Below are 17,715 nucleotides of genomic sequence, written 5' to 3'. Positions count from 1 at the left end.
TCTCTCCCCTGCACTGCACTACAGAAACAGGGTAAAACAGAGAGGGGGGGCAAATTTATGGCGATATTTTTATATAACAAAGCAGCTATAGGGGAGCACTTATTATAAGGCTATCCCTGATATATATATAGCGCTTTTGGTGTGTGCTGGCAAACTCTCCCTCTGTCTCCCCAAAGGGCTAGTGGGTCCTGTCTTCATTAGGAGCATTCCCTGTGTGTCTGCTGTGTGTCGGTACGTGTGTGTCGACATGTATGAGGACGATATTGGTGTGGAGGCGGAGCAATTGCCAAATATGGGGATGTCACCTCCTAGGGGGTCGACACCAGAATGGATGCCTTTATTTATGGAACTACGGGATAGTGTCAACACGCTAAAGCAGTCGTTTGACGACATGAGACGGCCGGACAATCAATTAGTGCCTGTCCAGGCGACTCAAACACCGTCAGGGGCTGTGAAACGCCCTTTGCCTCAGTCGGTCGACACAGACCCAGACACAGGCGATGACTCCAGTGGTGACGGTGACGAATCAACCGTATTTTCCAGTAGGGCCACACGTTATATGATTTTGGCAATGAAGGAGGCGTTACATTTAGCTGATACTACAGGTACCACTAAACAGGGTATTATGTGGGGTATGAAAAAACTACCTATAGTTTTTCCTGAATCAGAAGAACTAAATGACGTGTGTAATGAAGCGTGGGTTGCCCCTGATAAAAAGCTGATAATTTCAAAGAAATTATTGGCATTATACCCTTTCCCGCCAGAGGTTAGGGAGCGCTGGGAAACACCTCCTAGGGTGGACAAGGCGCTAACACGCTTATCTAAACAAGTGGCGTTACCCTCTCCTGAGACGGCCGCACTTAAAGATCCATCAGATAGGAGGATGGAAAATATCCAAAAAAGTATATACACACATGCAGGTGTTATACTACGACCAGCTGTAGCAACTGCCTGGATGGGCAGTGCGGGGGTAGTTTGGTCAGAATCCCTGATTGAAAATATTGATACCCTGGACAGGGACAATATTCTACTGTCGTTAGAACAAATAAAGGATGCATTTCTTTATATGCGTGATGCACAGAGGGATATATGCACACTGGCATCACGGGTAAGTGCTATGTCCATTTCGGCCAGAAGAGCTTTATGGACGCGACAGTGGACAGGCGATGCGGATTCAAAACGGCATATGGAAGTTTTGCCGTATAAGGGGGAGGAGTTATTTGGAGTCGGTCTATCAGATTTGGTGGCCACGGCTACAGCCGGGAAATCCACCTTTCTACCTCAAGTCACTCCCCAACAGAAAAAGGCACCGACTTTTCAACCGCAGCCCTTTCGTTCCTTTAAAAATAAGAGAGCAAAGGGCTATTCATATTTGCCACGAGGCAAAGGTCGAGGGAAGAGACAGCAACACGCAGCTCCTTCCCAGGATCAGAAGCCCTCCCCGGCTTCTACAAAAGCCTCAGCATGACGCTGGGGCTTCTCAAGCGGACTCGGGGACGGTGGGCGGTCGTCTCAAAAATTACAGCGCGCAGTGGGCTCACTCGCAAGTAGATCCCTGGATCCTGCAGATAATATCTCAGGGATACAGGTTGGAATTAGAGACAGATCCACCTCGCCGTTTCCTGAGGTCTGCTTTACCAACGTCCCCCTCCGAAAGGGAGACGGTGTTGGAAGCCATTCACAAGCTGTACTCTCAGCAGGTGATAGTCAAGGTACCTCTTCTGCAACAAGGGAAGGGGTATTATTCCACTCTTTTTGTGGTACCGAAGCCGGATGGCTCGGTAAGGCCTATTCTAAATCTGAAGTCCTTGAACCTGTACATAAAGAAGTTCAAGTTCAAAATGGAGTCACTCAGAGCAGTGATAGCGAACCTGGAAGAGGGGAACTTTATGGTATCCTTGGACATCAAGGATGCGTATCTCCACGTTCCAATTTACCCCTCACACCAGGGGTACCTCAGGTTCGTTGTACAAAACTGTCACTATCAGTTTCAGACGCTGCCGTTCGGATTGTCCACGGCACCTCGGATCTTTACAAAGGTAATGGCCGAGATGATGATTCTTCTTCGAAGAAAAGGCGTATTAATTATCCCATACTTGGACGATCTCCTAATAAGGGCGAGGTCCAGAGAACAGCTAGAGATGGGATTAGCACTGTCTCAAGAAGTGCTAAAACAGCACGGGTGGATTCTGAATATTCCAAAATCCCAGTTAATGCCGACAACTCGTCTGCTGTTCCTAGGGATGATTCTGGACACGGTTCAGAAAAAGGTTTTTCTCCCGGAGGAAAAAGCCAAGGAGTTATCCGAGCTTGTCAGGAACCTCCTAAAACCAGGAAAGGTGTCTGTACATCAATGCACAAGAGTCCTGGGAAAAATGGTGGCTTCTTACGAAGCGATTCCATTCGGCAGATTCCACGCAAGAATTTTCCAAAGGGATCTGTTGGACAAATGGTCAGGGTCGCATCTTCAGATGCACCTACGGATAACCCTGTCTCCAAGGACAAGGGTGTCTCTTCTGTGGTGGTTGCAGGGCCGCAGATTCGGCATACAGGATTGGATCCTGGTGACCACGGACGCCAGCCTGAGAGGCTGGGGAGCAGTCACACAAGGAAGAAACTTCCAGGGAGTATGGACGAGCCTGGAAACGTCTCTTCACATAAACATTCTGGAACTAAGAGCAATATACAATGCTCTAAACCAGGCAGAACCTCTGCTTCAGGGAAAACCGGTATTGATCCAGTCGGACAACATCACGGCAGTCGCCCATGTGAACAGACAGGGCGGCACAAGAAGCAGGAGGGCAATGGCAGAAGCTGCAAGGATTCTTCGCTGGGCAGAGAATCATGTGATAGCACTGTCAGCAGTGTTCATCCCGGGAGTGGACAACTGGGAAGCAGACTTCCTCAGCAGACACGATCTTCACCCGGGAGAGTGGGGACTTCATCCAGAAGTCTTCCACATGCTGGTAACCCGTTGGGAAAGACCAATGGTGGACATGATGGCGTCTCGCCTCAACAAAAAACTGGACAGGTATTGCGCCAGGTCAAGAGATCCGCAGGCAATAGCTGTGGACGCGCTGGTAACGCCTTGGGTGTACCAGTCGGTGTATGTGTTTCCTCCTCTGCCTCTCATACCAAAAGTATTGAGAATTATACGGCAAAGAGGCGTAAGAACGATACTAGTGGTTCCGGATTGGCCAAGGAGGACTTGGTACCCGGAACTTCAAGAGATGATCACGGAAGATCCGTGGCCTCTACCTCTAAGGAGGGACTTGCTTCAGCAGGGTCCCTGTCTGTTTCAAGACTTACCGCGGCTGCGTTTGACGGCATGGCGGTTGAACGCCGGATCCTAAAGGAAAGAGGCATGCCGGAAGAAGTCATTCCTACTTTGATTAAAGCAAGGAAGGAAGTAACCGTGCAACATTATCACCGAATTTGGCGAAAATATGTTGCGTGGTGCGAAGATCGGAGTGCTCCGACGGAGGAATTTCAACTGGGTCGATTCCTACATTTCCTGCAATCAGGATTGTCAATGGGTCTCAAATTGGGATCTATTAAGGTTCAAATTTCGGCCCTGTCGATTTTCTTTCAAAAAGAATTGGCTTCAGTCCCTGAAGTCCAGACCTTTGTTAAGGGAGTGCTGCATATACAGCCTCCTGTGGTGCCTCCAGTGGCACCGTGGGATCTAAATGTGGTTTTGGACTTCCTAAAATCTCATTGGTTTGAACCACTAAAAAAGGTGGATTTGAAATATCTCACATGGAAAGTGACCATGCTTCTAGCCCTGGCTTCTGCCAGGAGAGTGTCAGAATTGGCAGCTTTATCTTACAAAAGCCCATATCTGATTTTCCATTCGGACAGGGCAGAACTGCGAACTCGTCCGCATTTTCTCCCTAAGGTGGTGTCAGCATTTCATCTGAACCAGCCTATTGTAGTGCCTGCGGCTACAAGTGACTTGGAGGACTCCAAGTTACTGGACGTTGTCAGAGCATTAAAAATATATATTGCAAGGACAGCTGGAGTCAGAAAATCTGACTCGTTGTTTATATTGTATGCACCCAACAAGATGGGTGCTCCTGCGTCTAAGCAGACGATTGCTCGTTGGATCTGTAGCACAATCCAACTTGCACATTCTGTGGCAGGCTTGCCACAGCCTAAATCTGTAAAGGCCCACTCCACAAGGAAGGTGGGCTCATCTTGGGCGGCTGCCCGAGGGGTCTCGGCATTACAACTTTGCCGAGCAGCTACGTGGTCAGGGGAGAACACGTTTGTAAAATTTTACAAATTTGATACTCTGGCTAAGGAGGACCTGGAGTTCTCTCATTCGGTGCTGCAGAGTCATCCGCACTCTCCCGCCCGTTTGGGAGCTTTGGTATAATCCCCATGGTCCTTTCAGGAACCCCAGCATCCACTAGGACGATAGAGAAAATAAGATTTTACTTACCGATAAATCTATTTCTCGGAGTCCGTAGTGGATGCTGGGCGCCCATCCCAAGTGCGGATTATCTGCATAAGTTGTACATAGTTATTGTTAACTAATTCGGGTTATTGTTAAAGGAAGCCATCTTTCAGAGGCTCCGCTGTTATCATACTGTTAACTGGGTTTAGATCACAAGTTGTACGGTGTGATTGGTGTGGCTGGTATGAGTCTTACCCGGGATTCAAAATCCTCCCTTATTGTGTACGCTCGTCCGGGCACAGTACCTAACTGGAGTCTGGAGGAGGGTCATAGGGGGAGGAGCCAGTGCACACCACCTGATCGGAAAAGCTTTACTTTTTGTGCCCTGTCTCCTGCGGAGCCGCTATTCCCCATGGTCCTTTCAGGAACCCCAGCATCCACTACGGACTCCGAGAAATAGATTTATCGGTAAGTAAAATCTTATTTTTTCCTGCATCTGAGAAATTAAATGAGGTGTGTGAGGAAGCGTGGTCTTCCCCCGGTAAGAAATTGATAATTTCTAAACGGTTATTGGCAGCGTACCCTTTCCCGCCAGAGGATAGGTCACGTTGGGAAACACCCCATAGGGTAGATACAGCGCTTACACGCTTATCAGAAAAGGTGGCACTACCGTCTCCGGATACGGCCGCCCTGAAGGAACCTGCTGATAAAAAGCAGGGGGTTACCCTGAAAGATATAGTCACACACTCGGGCATTATATTGCGACCAGCCATTGCTTCGGCATGGATGTGCAGTGCTCCCGCTGCGTGGTCAGATTCCCTGTCGGAAAATAACTATGGATAGGTACAATATTTTGCTGACAATAGAGCATATAAAAGACGTGGTCTTATACATGCGTGATGCACAGAGGGATATTTGCCGGCTGGCATCAAAAATAAGCGCTAGGTCCATTGCCGCCAGACGGGGGTTATGGACTCGGCAATGGTCAGGCGATGCCGACTCGAATCGGCACATGGAAGTTTTGCCCTATAAGGGGGTAAAACTGTTTGGGGATGGTCTTTCAGACCTCGTTTCCACAGCTACTGCTGGGAAATCGACTTTTTTGCCACAGGCTACCCCACAACAAAGGAAAGCACCGTATCATCAAGTACAGTCCTTTCGGCCCCAGAAAAGCAAGAGGGCTAGAGGCTCATCCTTTCTGCCGAGAGGCAAAGGTAGAGGAAAAAGCTGCAGCGCACAGCTAGTTCCCAAGAGCAGAAGTCCTCCCTGCGTCCGGTAAGTCCACAGCATGACGCTGGGGCTGCTCAGGCGGACCCGGGTACGGTGGAGGCCCGTCTCAGAAATTTCAGCGCCCAGTGGGCTCTCTCACATGGATCCCTGGGTCCTTCAAGTAGTATTTCAGGGGTACAGGCTGGAGTTCGAGACGTTCTTCCCCCCGCCGTTTCCTAAAATCTGCCTTACCGGCACCTCCCTCTGCCAGGGAGGCGGTGTTGGTGGCTATTCAACACTATAATCACAACAAGTGATTGTCAAGGTGCCCCTCCTTCAGCAAGGAAGGGGTTACTATTTCACAATGGTTGTGGTACCGAAACAGAACGATTCGGTGAGACCCATCTTAAAATTAAAATACTTGAACTTTTATATCGGAAGATTCAAGTTCGAGATGGAATCGCTCAGGGCGGTTATTACGAGCCTGGACGAGGGGGATTACAGGGTCTCCCTGGACATCAAGGATGCGTACCTGCATGTCCCCATTTACCCTCCTCACCAGGAGTACCTCAGATGTGTGGTACAGGACTGTCACTATCAGTTCCAGACGCTGCCGTTGGAGTTGTCCACGGCACCGAAGGTCTTTACCAAGGTAACGGCCGAAATGATGATACTCCTTCGCAAGAAGGAAGTTTTTATTATCCCGTACTTGGACGATCTCCTGATAAAGGCGAGGTCCAAAGAACAGTTGGTAGTAGGGGTAGCACTGTCTCGGGAAGTGCTACAACAGCACGTCTGGATTCTCAATATTCCAAAGTCACAGCTGGTTCCGACGACACGTCTTCTGTTCCTGGGAATGATTCTGGACACAGACCAGAAAAGAGTGTTTCTTCCAGTGGAAGCACACGAGTCCTAAAAAAAAATAAAAAAAAAAATGGTAGCTTCGTACGAAGCATAATTCCATTCGGAAGGTTCCACGCAAGGATGTTCCAGTGGGACAAATGGTCCGGGTCCCATCTACAGATACAACAGCGGATAACCCTGTCGGCAAGAAACAGGGTGTCGCTGCTGTGGTGGCTGCAGAGGGCTCATCTACTAGAGGGCCGCAGATTCGGAATACAGGACTGGGTCCTGGTGACCACGGAGGCCAGCCTTCGGGGCTGGGGTGCAGTCACACAGGGAAGAAATTTCCAAGGAGATTTCGCTTCACATAATTATTCTGGAGCTAAGGGCCATTTACAATGCCCTAAGCCAAGCAAGGCCCCTGCTTCAAAACCAGCCGGTACTGATCCATTCAGACAACATCACGGCGGTCGCCCATGTAAACAGACAGGGCGGCACAAGAAGCAGGATGGCGGTGGCAGAAGCCACAAGGATTCTCCGATGGGCGACCTACACCCGGGAGAATGGGGACTTCTTCCAGAAGTTTTCCAAATGCGGGTAAACCGTTGGGAATGACCACGGGTGGACATGATGGCGTCCTGCCTCAACAAAAAGTTGAAAAGTTATTGCGCCAGGTCAAGGGACCCTCGGGCGATCGCTGTGGACGCTCTAGTGACACCGTGGGTGTACCAGTCGGTTTATGTGTTTCCTCCTCTACCTCTCATACCCAGGGTGCTGAGAATAATAAGAATGCGAGGAGTGAAAACCATACTCATGGTTCCGGATTGACCAAGAAGAGCTTGGTACCCGGAACTTCAAGAGATGCTGGCAGAGGACCCTTGGCCTCTGCCGCTCAGACAAGACCTGCTGCAGCAGGGACCCTGTCTGTTCCAAGACTTACCGCGGCTGCGTTTGACGGCATGGCGGTTGAACACCGGATCCTAAAGGAAAAGGGTATTCCGGAGGAAGTCATCCCTACCCTGATCAAAGCCAGGAAGGATGTCACTGCAAGACATTATTACCGCATTTGGCGGAAATATGTTGCTTGGTGTGAGGCCATGAAGGCCCCGAAGGAGGAATTTCAACTGGGTCGATTCCTACACTTCCTGCAAGCAGGGGTGACGTTGGGCCTCAAATTGGGGTCCATCAAGGTCCAGATTTCGGCTCTGTCGATTTTCTTCCAGAAAGAACTGGCTTCACTGCCTGAAGTTCAGACTTTTGTCAAAGGAGTTCTGCATATTCAGCCTCCTTTTGTGCCCCCAGTGGCACCTTGGGATCTCAATGTGGTTTTGGCATTCCTGAAATCACATTGGTTCGAACCACTTAAGACTGTGGAATTAAAATATCTCACGTGGAAAGTGGTCATACTGTTGGCCCTGGCTTCGGCCAGGCGGGTTTCAGATTTGGCGGCTTTGTCTTGAAAAAGCCCTTATCTGATTTTCCAGATGGATAGGGCAGAATTGAGGACTCGTCCTCAGTTTCTCCCGAAGGTGGTCTCAGCTTTTCACTTGAACCAACCTATTGTGGTGCCTGCGGCTACTAGGGACTTGGAGGATTCCAAGTTGCTGGACGTAGTCAGGGCCCTGAAAATTTATGTTTCCAGGACGGCTGGAGTCAGAAAAACTGACTCGCTGTTTATCCTGTATGCACCCAACAAGCTGGGTGCTCCTGCTTCTAAGCAATCTATTGCGCGCTGGATTTGTAGCACTATTCAGCTGGCGCATTCTGCGGTAGGATTACCGCAGCCTAAATCAATAAAAGCCCATTCCACAAGGAAGGTGGGCTCATCTTGGGAGGCTGCCCGAGGGGTCTCTGCTTTACACATTTGCCGAGCAGCTACTTGGTCGGGGGCAAACACGTTTGCTAAATTGTACAAATTTGATTCCCTGGCTGAGGAGGACCGGGAGTTCTCTCATTCGGTGCTGCAGAGTCATCCGCACTCTCCCGCCCGTTTGGGAGCTTTGGTATAATCCCCATGGTCCTTACGGAGTCCCCAGCATCCACTAGGACGTCAGAGAAAATAAGATTTTACTCACCGGTAAATCTATTTCTCGTAGTCCGTAGTGGATGCTGGGCGCCCATCCCAAGTGCGGATTGTCTGCAATACTTGTACATAGTTATTGTTACAAAAATCGGGTTTTGTTGTGAGCCATCTCTTCAGAGGCTCCAATTGTTATCATACTGTTAACCGGGGTTCCTATCACGTGTTATATGGTGTGATTGGTGTGGCTGGTATGAGTCTTACCCGGGATTCAAAATCCTTCCTTATTGTGTCAGCTCTTCCGGGCACAGTTCCTAGCTGAGGCTTGGAGGAGGGTCATAGGGGGAGGAGCCAGTGCACACCAGATAGTCCTAAATCTTTCTTTTAGATGTGCCCAGTCTCCTGCGGAGCCGTCTATTCCCCATGGTCCTTACGGAGTCCCCAGTATCCACTACGGACTACGAGAAATAGATTTACCGGTGAGTAAAATCTTATTTTTCTTCTCCGAACAATATCTACTCTTTTTCTTCCCCATTCGTGAACTCTCATCAGTGATTCCCAAGCCCTCGATATCAAATATTCCTTCTACTTTCATACCACACTGGCAACGCCCGAATCCTTCCGATCTTGGAAGCTAAGCAGTGTTGGGCTGGGTTAGAACTCAAGTGGGAGACTCTTGAGGAATACTCAGTTCAGTAGAAGTCCTTGGACGGCCTTGCTCAGCGTCTAACACTGACAGCAGATTCATCTTGCTCATTCAAGCCTTTTCTATTTCTATAATACTCACAAGAGACGCAGCTGACATATCATCAACCTAATACCTAATATAGGTAAAATTTGATTTATATACCTATTTAGGACCCATATAGGTATTTTTTCAGGCCTTCAGCTGTTATCTTTCTGTATTTTTTTGAACCCAGGCAGTCCAGAACCGTTATTCAGTATTTACACTGTTAAAATTTGTTTTGTGTTCCCCTTCCCCCCCCCCCCCCCTCGTTTTGATATTTTGACAATATATCCTACTATTTTATCGATTTTTTGCTAATAAAATTTATATATTTTTTTATCATTGTTTCTTCTGAGACGTTTATACATATACATACAAGAGTGCGCCCACAAAAGAGTCTTCTTTTCTCCTTTTTTGTTGCATGTTTCATTACTGACTCAGGGTGCACCACCAAATTTAAGATTAATTAGAAGACATTGGTTTTCTCTTTTTACTCATTACATTTTGGTCTAAACATTATCTATTAGATACGTTATTATTTTCCAGTGCGGTATACCCCCGATACATTGATTGCGTCTATACCTGACGTTCATACTTTTCACTCAAGGCGTTGTACGAATTCAGCCTCCCTATGTCCCTCCTGTGGCTCCATGGGACCTGTCTGTTGTCTTGAATGTCCTACAAGTCTCCATTTTGAGCTTCTTGAGTCTGTGGACATTAAATATCTTACGCTTAAGGTCTGCTTTCTGCTGGCTACTGCCTCTGCTAGGAGGGTGTCTGACTTGGGAGCTTTGTCCTGTCCCCGCCCCCCCCCCTCCCCCCCCCCCCTTTTGATAATAAATATTTTTTAATTTATTTATTTTTTGCCTAAGGTGGTTTGTTGTGCTGCACATCAAACCTAGTGATATCGCCAGCAATTTGATGCCTATCGTACAGTACGTACAGCGAACCGGATGACAAACGATATCTGACCGATTTGATGTCTGTTTGCTACTCCCTGAGGGCATCCTCATGACTGTTCTAGTGCAGTGGTTCTCAACCTTGGTCCTCAAGTACCCCCAACAGTTCATGTTTTTCAGGTCTCCTAGCAGTTGAACAGGTGTATTCATTACTCACTGACACATTATAAAAGACCCACAGGTGGAGCAAATTATTTCACTTGCAATCCTGTGAGGAGACTTGGGAAAACTTGAACTGTTGTGGGTACTTGAGGACCGAGGTTGACAACCACTAGTGTGTACAGGAGCATCGATATATTGCATGCGACCAAACATTGCAATATATCAGTCGGTTGTTAGCAAGATTGCAGTGTGTGTGTGTGTGTCTGTGTATGAGCTCAAAGGAAATGGTCAATAAAGTCGAAGCGATTTCTGTTCGTTCCAGCGTTCTGTGTAACCAACTTAGTCAATGCGGATCCTATTGGCTTCTGCACTTAATTGAATCTGCCCTGAAGATGAACATTTGTTCCAGCTACTTTGGTAAAGGTAGTGTTCATCTGGTTACAGCTTCCATGAATATTCATTCCAATATCGGTACTATTACTTCTCGTACAATTAAATACTTCAATCGCAGTTCCTATAAACTTGCTAGAACTGATCTCTTGCTTCATCTAATATTCTAATACATATTTACTCCAGTAAGTAACAGACTGTGTGCATGTATTTTGTAGGAAGATGGAATCCGACAGGTTCTTGAAGAGATGAAAGCTTTGTATGAACAGAACCAAGCAGATGTGTAAGTAGCTCTGGATATATAAAAAAATTATGAAAATACTTTATAAAAATACAAATGTAATTTATAGATATCTGGGGGTTTAGCCCGGCTGCACTGTCAGGCGTTCAGCTGCCATTTTTTTTTTTTTTTATTTAAACAGAGCGGCTGCGTGATTCACTCACACTGCGGCCGCAGCCTACTGGGATGCTGCCGCAAGTTGTATGATCACACACGCACTGCGGCCTGTGCGCAGACTACCCGAATGCAGCTGCTGTGTACAGACGCACGGCTGCATTCGGGTTTGAATTGGGCCTATAGTGTATGAGGGCGCATCTGTACTCTAGCAAGATAGGTCGGGGATGCCATGTACAGGCTATGATGAGGAGGTGCTGCAAATACAATGGGCACATTTGCCAATAGGGGCGGCCACCTCCTGGGCATGCACTGCTCCTGAGTGATGCTCCATTTGGGAGGATTTTTTTCAAGCAGTATTTCAATAAATTTTTTTTAATTTTTGCACAGTCCGTATCTGTTTATTCTTGAGCCTATCCTATCGTTTTGATATGAGCCACTGTGTACCGCTGCCATATTGGCATAGTATTCTCACCCATGTTGTCTATGCTTCAGGGACTGTACAAGAGGAAGGGGTGTCACACTGTGGGGTATATGTATTAACCTGGAGAAGGCATAAGGAAGTGATAAACCAGTGATATGTGCAAGGTGATAAAGGCACCAGCCAATCAGATCCTAACTGTTAATTTACATATTGGAGCTGATTGGCTGGTGCCTTTATCACCTTGCACATATCACTGGTTTATCACTTCATTATGCCCTCTCCAGGTTAATACATCTGCCCCTGTATAACTCTACTGTCTCTGTTCATTTGACTAGAGATAACCCATACGTGTAAGACTGACTTGCTTGATTTCAAGAGAAAATAAATGAAAACTAATGTGATCCTTTATTTTTCCACAACAGTAACGAAGCAAAGACTGAAGGTCGCAGCGACTTAATACCAACCATTAAGTTCCGTCATTGCTGCCTGCTCCGAAATCGCCGCTGTATTGTCGCGTATCTGTAAGTGTTGATAATGCTGATATTATCTTAGACCGTAAAGCTATACCTCTAGATACACTTTTACAGAGGAGCCGATATGGCCGCTAGACTTAATACACACGCTACGTACTATGTACGCTATTTGCGTACTGAGTCCCGTAAGGTGTACGGACTTAACGTACACACGCCGCGCTGGGGGTACAAAGTACGCACAGCGCGCGCACACACAATTGATAACCTTTAAACCTTGTTAGTGATGCAATGCAATGATATGATTACACTTTAAACCCTTGGCAGCGAAGTACTGCAACGATGTTATACCTTAAACCTTAAGTAGCGCTGACTGTATAAAGTACCCGCAGTGCGTACACCTTATCAATACTTATAAACCTTATACAGTTAAAATACACTTAAAACCCTTGCAGGAAAGTGAGGACACAACACCGATTTGTAGTTGAAACCACAGGGTTCTAAGGCCACCGTGGATTATTTCAAAAGGTAAAACAATACAAATCATACACTACAGGCTAACAAGATAAATCTAAACAGAATAATGGCTACAGAGAATGTACATGCGTGAGAATGTTCGCAAGCGCAACCCGGCCGGTCCTCCGCTCGTCACATAGATAGCGTTCAGAGTCTTCTGACCAGCCAGGCAGCAACAAGCTTTTTATACACAACTTACACACACAATACAATGGTTACTGTAATCTCATTGTCCATTAGACACAGAGATATGTCTTTTCATTACAGGAGAGGTCATAGGTTGATTTGAAAAGATGGGCGATGTCTTTCCCCAACTGTTCCGGTGGGTGGTATCCTCTGGATTCCCACCGCATACATAATATACAGTAAATACAGTTAATATCAATATTCTACTTTTGCACATAGCTATACGCAGGAACATGCGATCTTTCTCTAACCAACACCGGAATGTTACCCTTAAAATACCCTACAGCTGGATACTAGACATCACCTTCTAACCTTTGTCTGACCCTTCCTATCATGCAAAGGCGAATCCCTTAGTCCTGGAACTGTTTAAACTGTTGATACTCACTGATGTGGGGTAGGGGAACTATGTGTACAAAATGCACTATTTGGGTTAAATATGTAATGTTCTAATAACCCTCTACGCGCTCACAAACTCCGCCGTAAATACCCATACCACGCGCATTATCGCAGGAGCGATCCTACGCAAATTGCGGATATGTGCACGCACGGCGGACTGAGTGCACGCGCAGCGGGCATGTGCATGGGGTTAGTACAGGGTATATGCATTACAATATTTTTCGACTTTGACAGTGTTACACAGGTTGGTGATGGGAAAGTTTGCAGCAAGTGAGCATTTCACAATTGGTGGATTTAATGTGATACATATAATGGTTAACACGCTTGATGGTCTCCCTTTCTGCTGGGTAGTAACTTGTATTACTGTATATTGCACTGTGTAAAAATTGTTGTTATATGTTAGTTTTACTGAAGATGCTTTTAACAATGCAATGTATTCTTGTTTGTTTCACAATGTACTATCACTTTCATTTTACGTTTTATATCATAACTGATTTACCCTCCTTTATTGTACAGCACTTATTTCAGGAAACTGAGCTAAATGATTGCAGTAATGTAACTTAGAATTAATACAAATGTTTCTTTTTTTTCATAGTGGTTTTATTTTGTCTCGGCATTGTGGAATAAAATGATTAATAGCAATGTCTTGCGTGATGTGTTATGGGTAACTTTGCCAAAGGATGTTCTCTGCTTAGTGCTGTGTGTTCATTGCCAGGAAACAACTAGCTGTGACTCCAAACTGTTTGTGAGATGCCACTAGTTGTTACAGTACATGTCTAAGTGAAGTATCTATGCAGTGTTCTCCCCAGAAAATGTTTCCAGTAGACCTCCCGAAAAACAAAGCTTGGAGAGCACGGAGTACTGTGTAATCATTGAATAAACATAGTGGGGGGAATTCAGATGTTATCGCAGCCCCGATCTCCCGTCTAAAGTGACGGGAGATCGCCGGGCGATATTCGGATGCCCCCAGTTATCACGCCCATTACACCCTGCTTTAGGCACACAAAGCACCTAAACACGATTAAAATAATTAGAGTGAAAAGACCCGGGGGTAGCGAGCTGAAATGAACTTTTCGTGTCCGTCGGCAGCAACATTAGAGTAGCAGCCCTCCGCCCGCAGGCGAAATCGCGAGCAGGAGGGGTGGCACACATTTGAATCCGGCCCGAAGATTGTATAAATTTAGAAATGGCGGTATTGATAATGTAAGCTAATGGAATTTGCCTGTATTACAGTTGAAGCAGTAAGAGAGGTGGCAGGATGTATGTGGTCATATACTGGCCCACTTCAACATACATGTATGTATATGGCCCTCCATTGTAGTAGGAATTTTGTTTCAATTAATTTTAGTGTTAATTTTAGATACGTTTCAACATTGCATTATAAAAATATAAATTGATAGCACTTAGGCCGATATCCTATTGGGTGCGATCCTTTTTCAGACTATAAAATTAGTCATTATTGCGCTATCCAATTATAGGTTATTTTTATCGTCTGAAAAAGGACCCACAAACGTGCTATAACACATGGGGGCTATATGGAATAAGTTCCCAATCCCATGTGTTGTGGGTCCGGCTGATTATAATAATTGGATATCTCCGGCCAAATCCATTAGCTGTGGTAAATTAGCTCAGCTAGTTAGACACTTTAATGTGTGTTTGTATTTTACTTAATAGAGTTAATAAATCATATAAAATTATAGCGATGTCAAACACATAAGGGACATACAGCCTTAGTACAGAGACTGATCATTACAGGCAGTATGCGGAAATATGGCTCTAGCTGTGAAGTACCTGGCTGTGGATTATTTGCACTCTAGGGGGTTTATTTACTAAGGGGTTTGTTTTTTTTAGACGTGGAGATGTTGCCCATAGCAACCAATCAGATTCTATCTTATAGTCTAGAAGTAGCTAGTTAAATGTTAAGTGGAATCTGGTTGCTATGGACAACATCTCCAATTCTAAAAATAACTCACACCTAAGTAAATACATTATACCCCCTAGGTGTGTTCATACTGCTGTAGTGACTATAGTTTTGCCAAAAGATCAGTTTGAATTAAATTCCACTATACACATTGTACAGTGGACTGAGCGGTATGAGTAGTGGCCATTTCTCTGACGTCCTAGTGGATGCTGGGGACTCCGTCAGGACCATGGGGAATAGCGGCTCCGCAGGAGACAGGGCACAAAATTTAAAAGTTTGACCACTAGGTGGTGTGTACTGGCTCCTCCCCCTATGACCCTCCTCCAAGCCTCAGTTAGGTTTTTGTGCCCGTCCGAGCAGGGTGCAATCTAGGTGGCTCTCATAAAGAGCTGCTTAGAGTAAAAGTTTTGATAGTTTTATTATTTTCAGTGAGTCCTGCTGGCAACAGGCTCACTGCAACGAGGGACCTAGGGGAGAAGAAGTGAACTCACCTGCGTGCAGGATGGATTTGCTTCTTAGGCTACTGGACACTAGCTCCAGAGGGACGATCACAGGTACAGCCTGGATGGGTCACCGGAGCCGCGCCGCCGACCCCCTTGCAGATGCCGAATAGAGAAGAGGTCCAGAAACCGGCGGCAGAAGACGTCTCGGTCTTCATGAGGTAGCGCACAGCACTGCAGCTGTGCGCCATTGCTCTCCGCACACTTCACACCAGCGGTCACTGAGGGTGCAGGGCGCTGGGGGGGGCGCCCTGGGCAGCAATGTAATATACCTATTCTGGCTAAAATATATCACATATAGCCCCTGGGGCTATATGGATGTATTTAACCCCTGCCAGGTTCCAAAAAAACCGGGAGAAGAAGCCCGCCGAAAAGGGGGCGGGGCCTATTCTCCTCAGCACACAGCGCCATTTTCCTGCCCAGCTCCGCTGCGAGGAAGGCTCCCAGGACTCTCCCCTGCACTGCACTACAGAAACAGGGTAAAAACAGAGAGGGGGGGCACTTATTGGCGATATTTATAATATTTGAGCTGCTATAAAGGGAACACACTTTTTAAGGTTGTCCCTATATATATTTATAGCGCTTGGGTGTGTGCTGGCAAACTCTCCCTCTGTCTCCCCAAAGGGCTAGTGGGGTCCTGTCTTCTATCAGAGCATTCCCTGTGTGTCTGCTGTGTGTCGGTACGTGTGTGTCGACATGTATGAGGACGATGTTGGCGTGGAGGCGGAGCAATTGCCTGTAATGGTGATGTCACCCCCTAGGGAGTCGACACCAGAATGGATGGCTTTGTTTATGGAATTACGGGATAGTGTCAGCACGCTACAAAAGTCGGTTGACGACATGAGACAGCCGGCAAACCAGTTAGTACCTGTCCAGGCGTCTCAGACACCGTCAGGGGCTGTAAAACGCCCTTTACCTCAGTCGGTCGACACAGACCCAGACACTGACACTGAATCCAGTGTCGACGGTGAAGAAACAAACGTATTTTCCAGTAGGGCCACACGTTATATGATCACGGCAATGAAGGAGGCTTTGCATATCTCTGATACTGCAAGTACCACAAAAAGGGGTATTATGTGGGGTGTGAAAAAACTACCGATAGTTTTTCCTGAATCAGAGGAACTGAATGAAGTGTGTGATGAAGCGTGGGTTACCCCAGATAGAAAACTGCTAATTTCAAAGAAGTTATTGGCATTATACCCTTTCCCGCCAGAGGTTAGGGCGCGCTGGGAAACACCTCCTAGGGTGGATAAGGCGCTCACACGCTTATCAAAGCAAGTGGCGTTACCGTCTCCTGATACGGCCGCCCTCAAGGATCCAGCTGATAGGAGGCTGGAGAATACATTAAAAAGTATATACACACATACGGGTGTTATACTGAGACCAGCAATCGCCTCAGCCTGGATGTGCAGTGCTGGCGTGGCTTGGTCGGAGTCACTGTCTGAAAATATTGATACCCTGGATAGGGACAGTATTTTACTGGCTATAGAGCAGTTAAAGGATGCATTTCTTTATATGCGAGATGCACAGAGAGATATTTGCACTCTGGCATCAAGAGTAAGTGCGATGTCCATATCTGCCAGAAGAAGTTTATGGACGCGCCAGTGGTCAGGTGATGCGGATTCCAAACGACATATGGAAGTATTGCCGTATAAGGGGGAGGAATTATTTGGGGTCGGTCTATCGGATCTGGTGGCCACGGCAACGGCCGGAAAATCCACCTTTTTACCCCAGGTCACCTCCCAGCAGAAAAAGCCGCAGGCTTTTCAGCCGCAGTCCTTTCGTTCCTATAAGAATGGACCCCTGGATCCTGCAGGTAGTATCTCAGGGTTACAGGTTGGAATTCGAGAAGTCCCCTCCTCGCCGTTTCCTAAAGTCTGCTTTGCCAACGTCTCCCTCCGACAGGGCGACTGTATTGGAGGCCATTCACAAGCTGTATTCTCAGCAGGTGATAGTCAAGGTACCCCTCCTACAACAGGGACAGGGGTATTACTCCACGCTATTTGTGGTACCGAAGCCGGACGGCTCGGTAAGACCGATTCTAAATCTAAAATCTCTGAACCTGTACATAAAAAAATTCAAGTTCAAGATGGAGTCACTCAGAGCAGTGATAGCGAATCTGGAAGAAGGGGATTTTATGGTGTCCTTGGACATCAAGGATGCTTACCTTCATGTTCCAATTTGTCCTTCACACCAAGGGTACCTCAGGTTCGTGGTCCAAAACTGTCATTATCAGTTTCAGACGCTGCCGTTTGGATT

The 17,715-nt window shown here is 46.8% G+C and overlaps 1 protein-coding gene across 3 annotated transcripts in view; it reads left to right on the top strand.

Annotated features, from left to right (window-relative positions):
- Positions 1 to 17,715, top strand: part of GINS1 (GINS complex subunit 1) — a 99,907-nt gene that overhangs the window by 34,891 nt on the left and 47,301 nt on the right. For all 3 annotated transcript variants that reach the window (XM_063918123.1, XM_063918122.1, XM_063918121.1), the window contains exons 2-3: positions 10,868 to 10,932; positions 11,890 to 11,988. In XM_063918123.1, the coding sequence (XP_063774193.1) occupies positions 10,898 to 10,932; positions 11,890 to 11,988 (134 nt within the window). In that variant the 5' untranslated portion in view covers positions 10,868 to 10,897. The remainder of the gene's footprint in view (positions 1 to 10,867; positions 10,933 to 11,889; positions 11,989 to 17,715) is intronic.

The sequence above is a fragment of the Pseudophryne corroboree genome, chromosome 4 (assembly GCF_028390025.1).
Source record: "Pseudophryne corroboree isolate aPseCor3 chromosome 4, aPseCor3.hap2, whole genome shotgun sequence".
NCBI classification, from domain to species: domain Eukaryota; kingdom Metazoa; phylum Chordata; class Amphibia; order Anura; family Myobatrachidae; genus Pseudophryne; species Pseudophryne corroboree.
The sequence above is the reverse complement of the archived record's forward strand: the minus strand, read 5'-3'. Positions and strand labels throughout refer to the sequence as shown.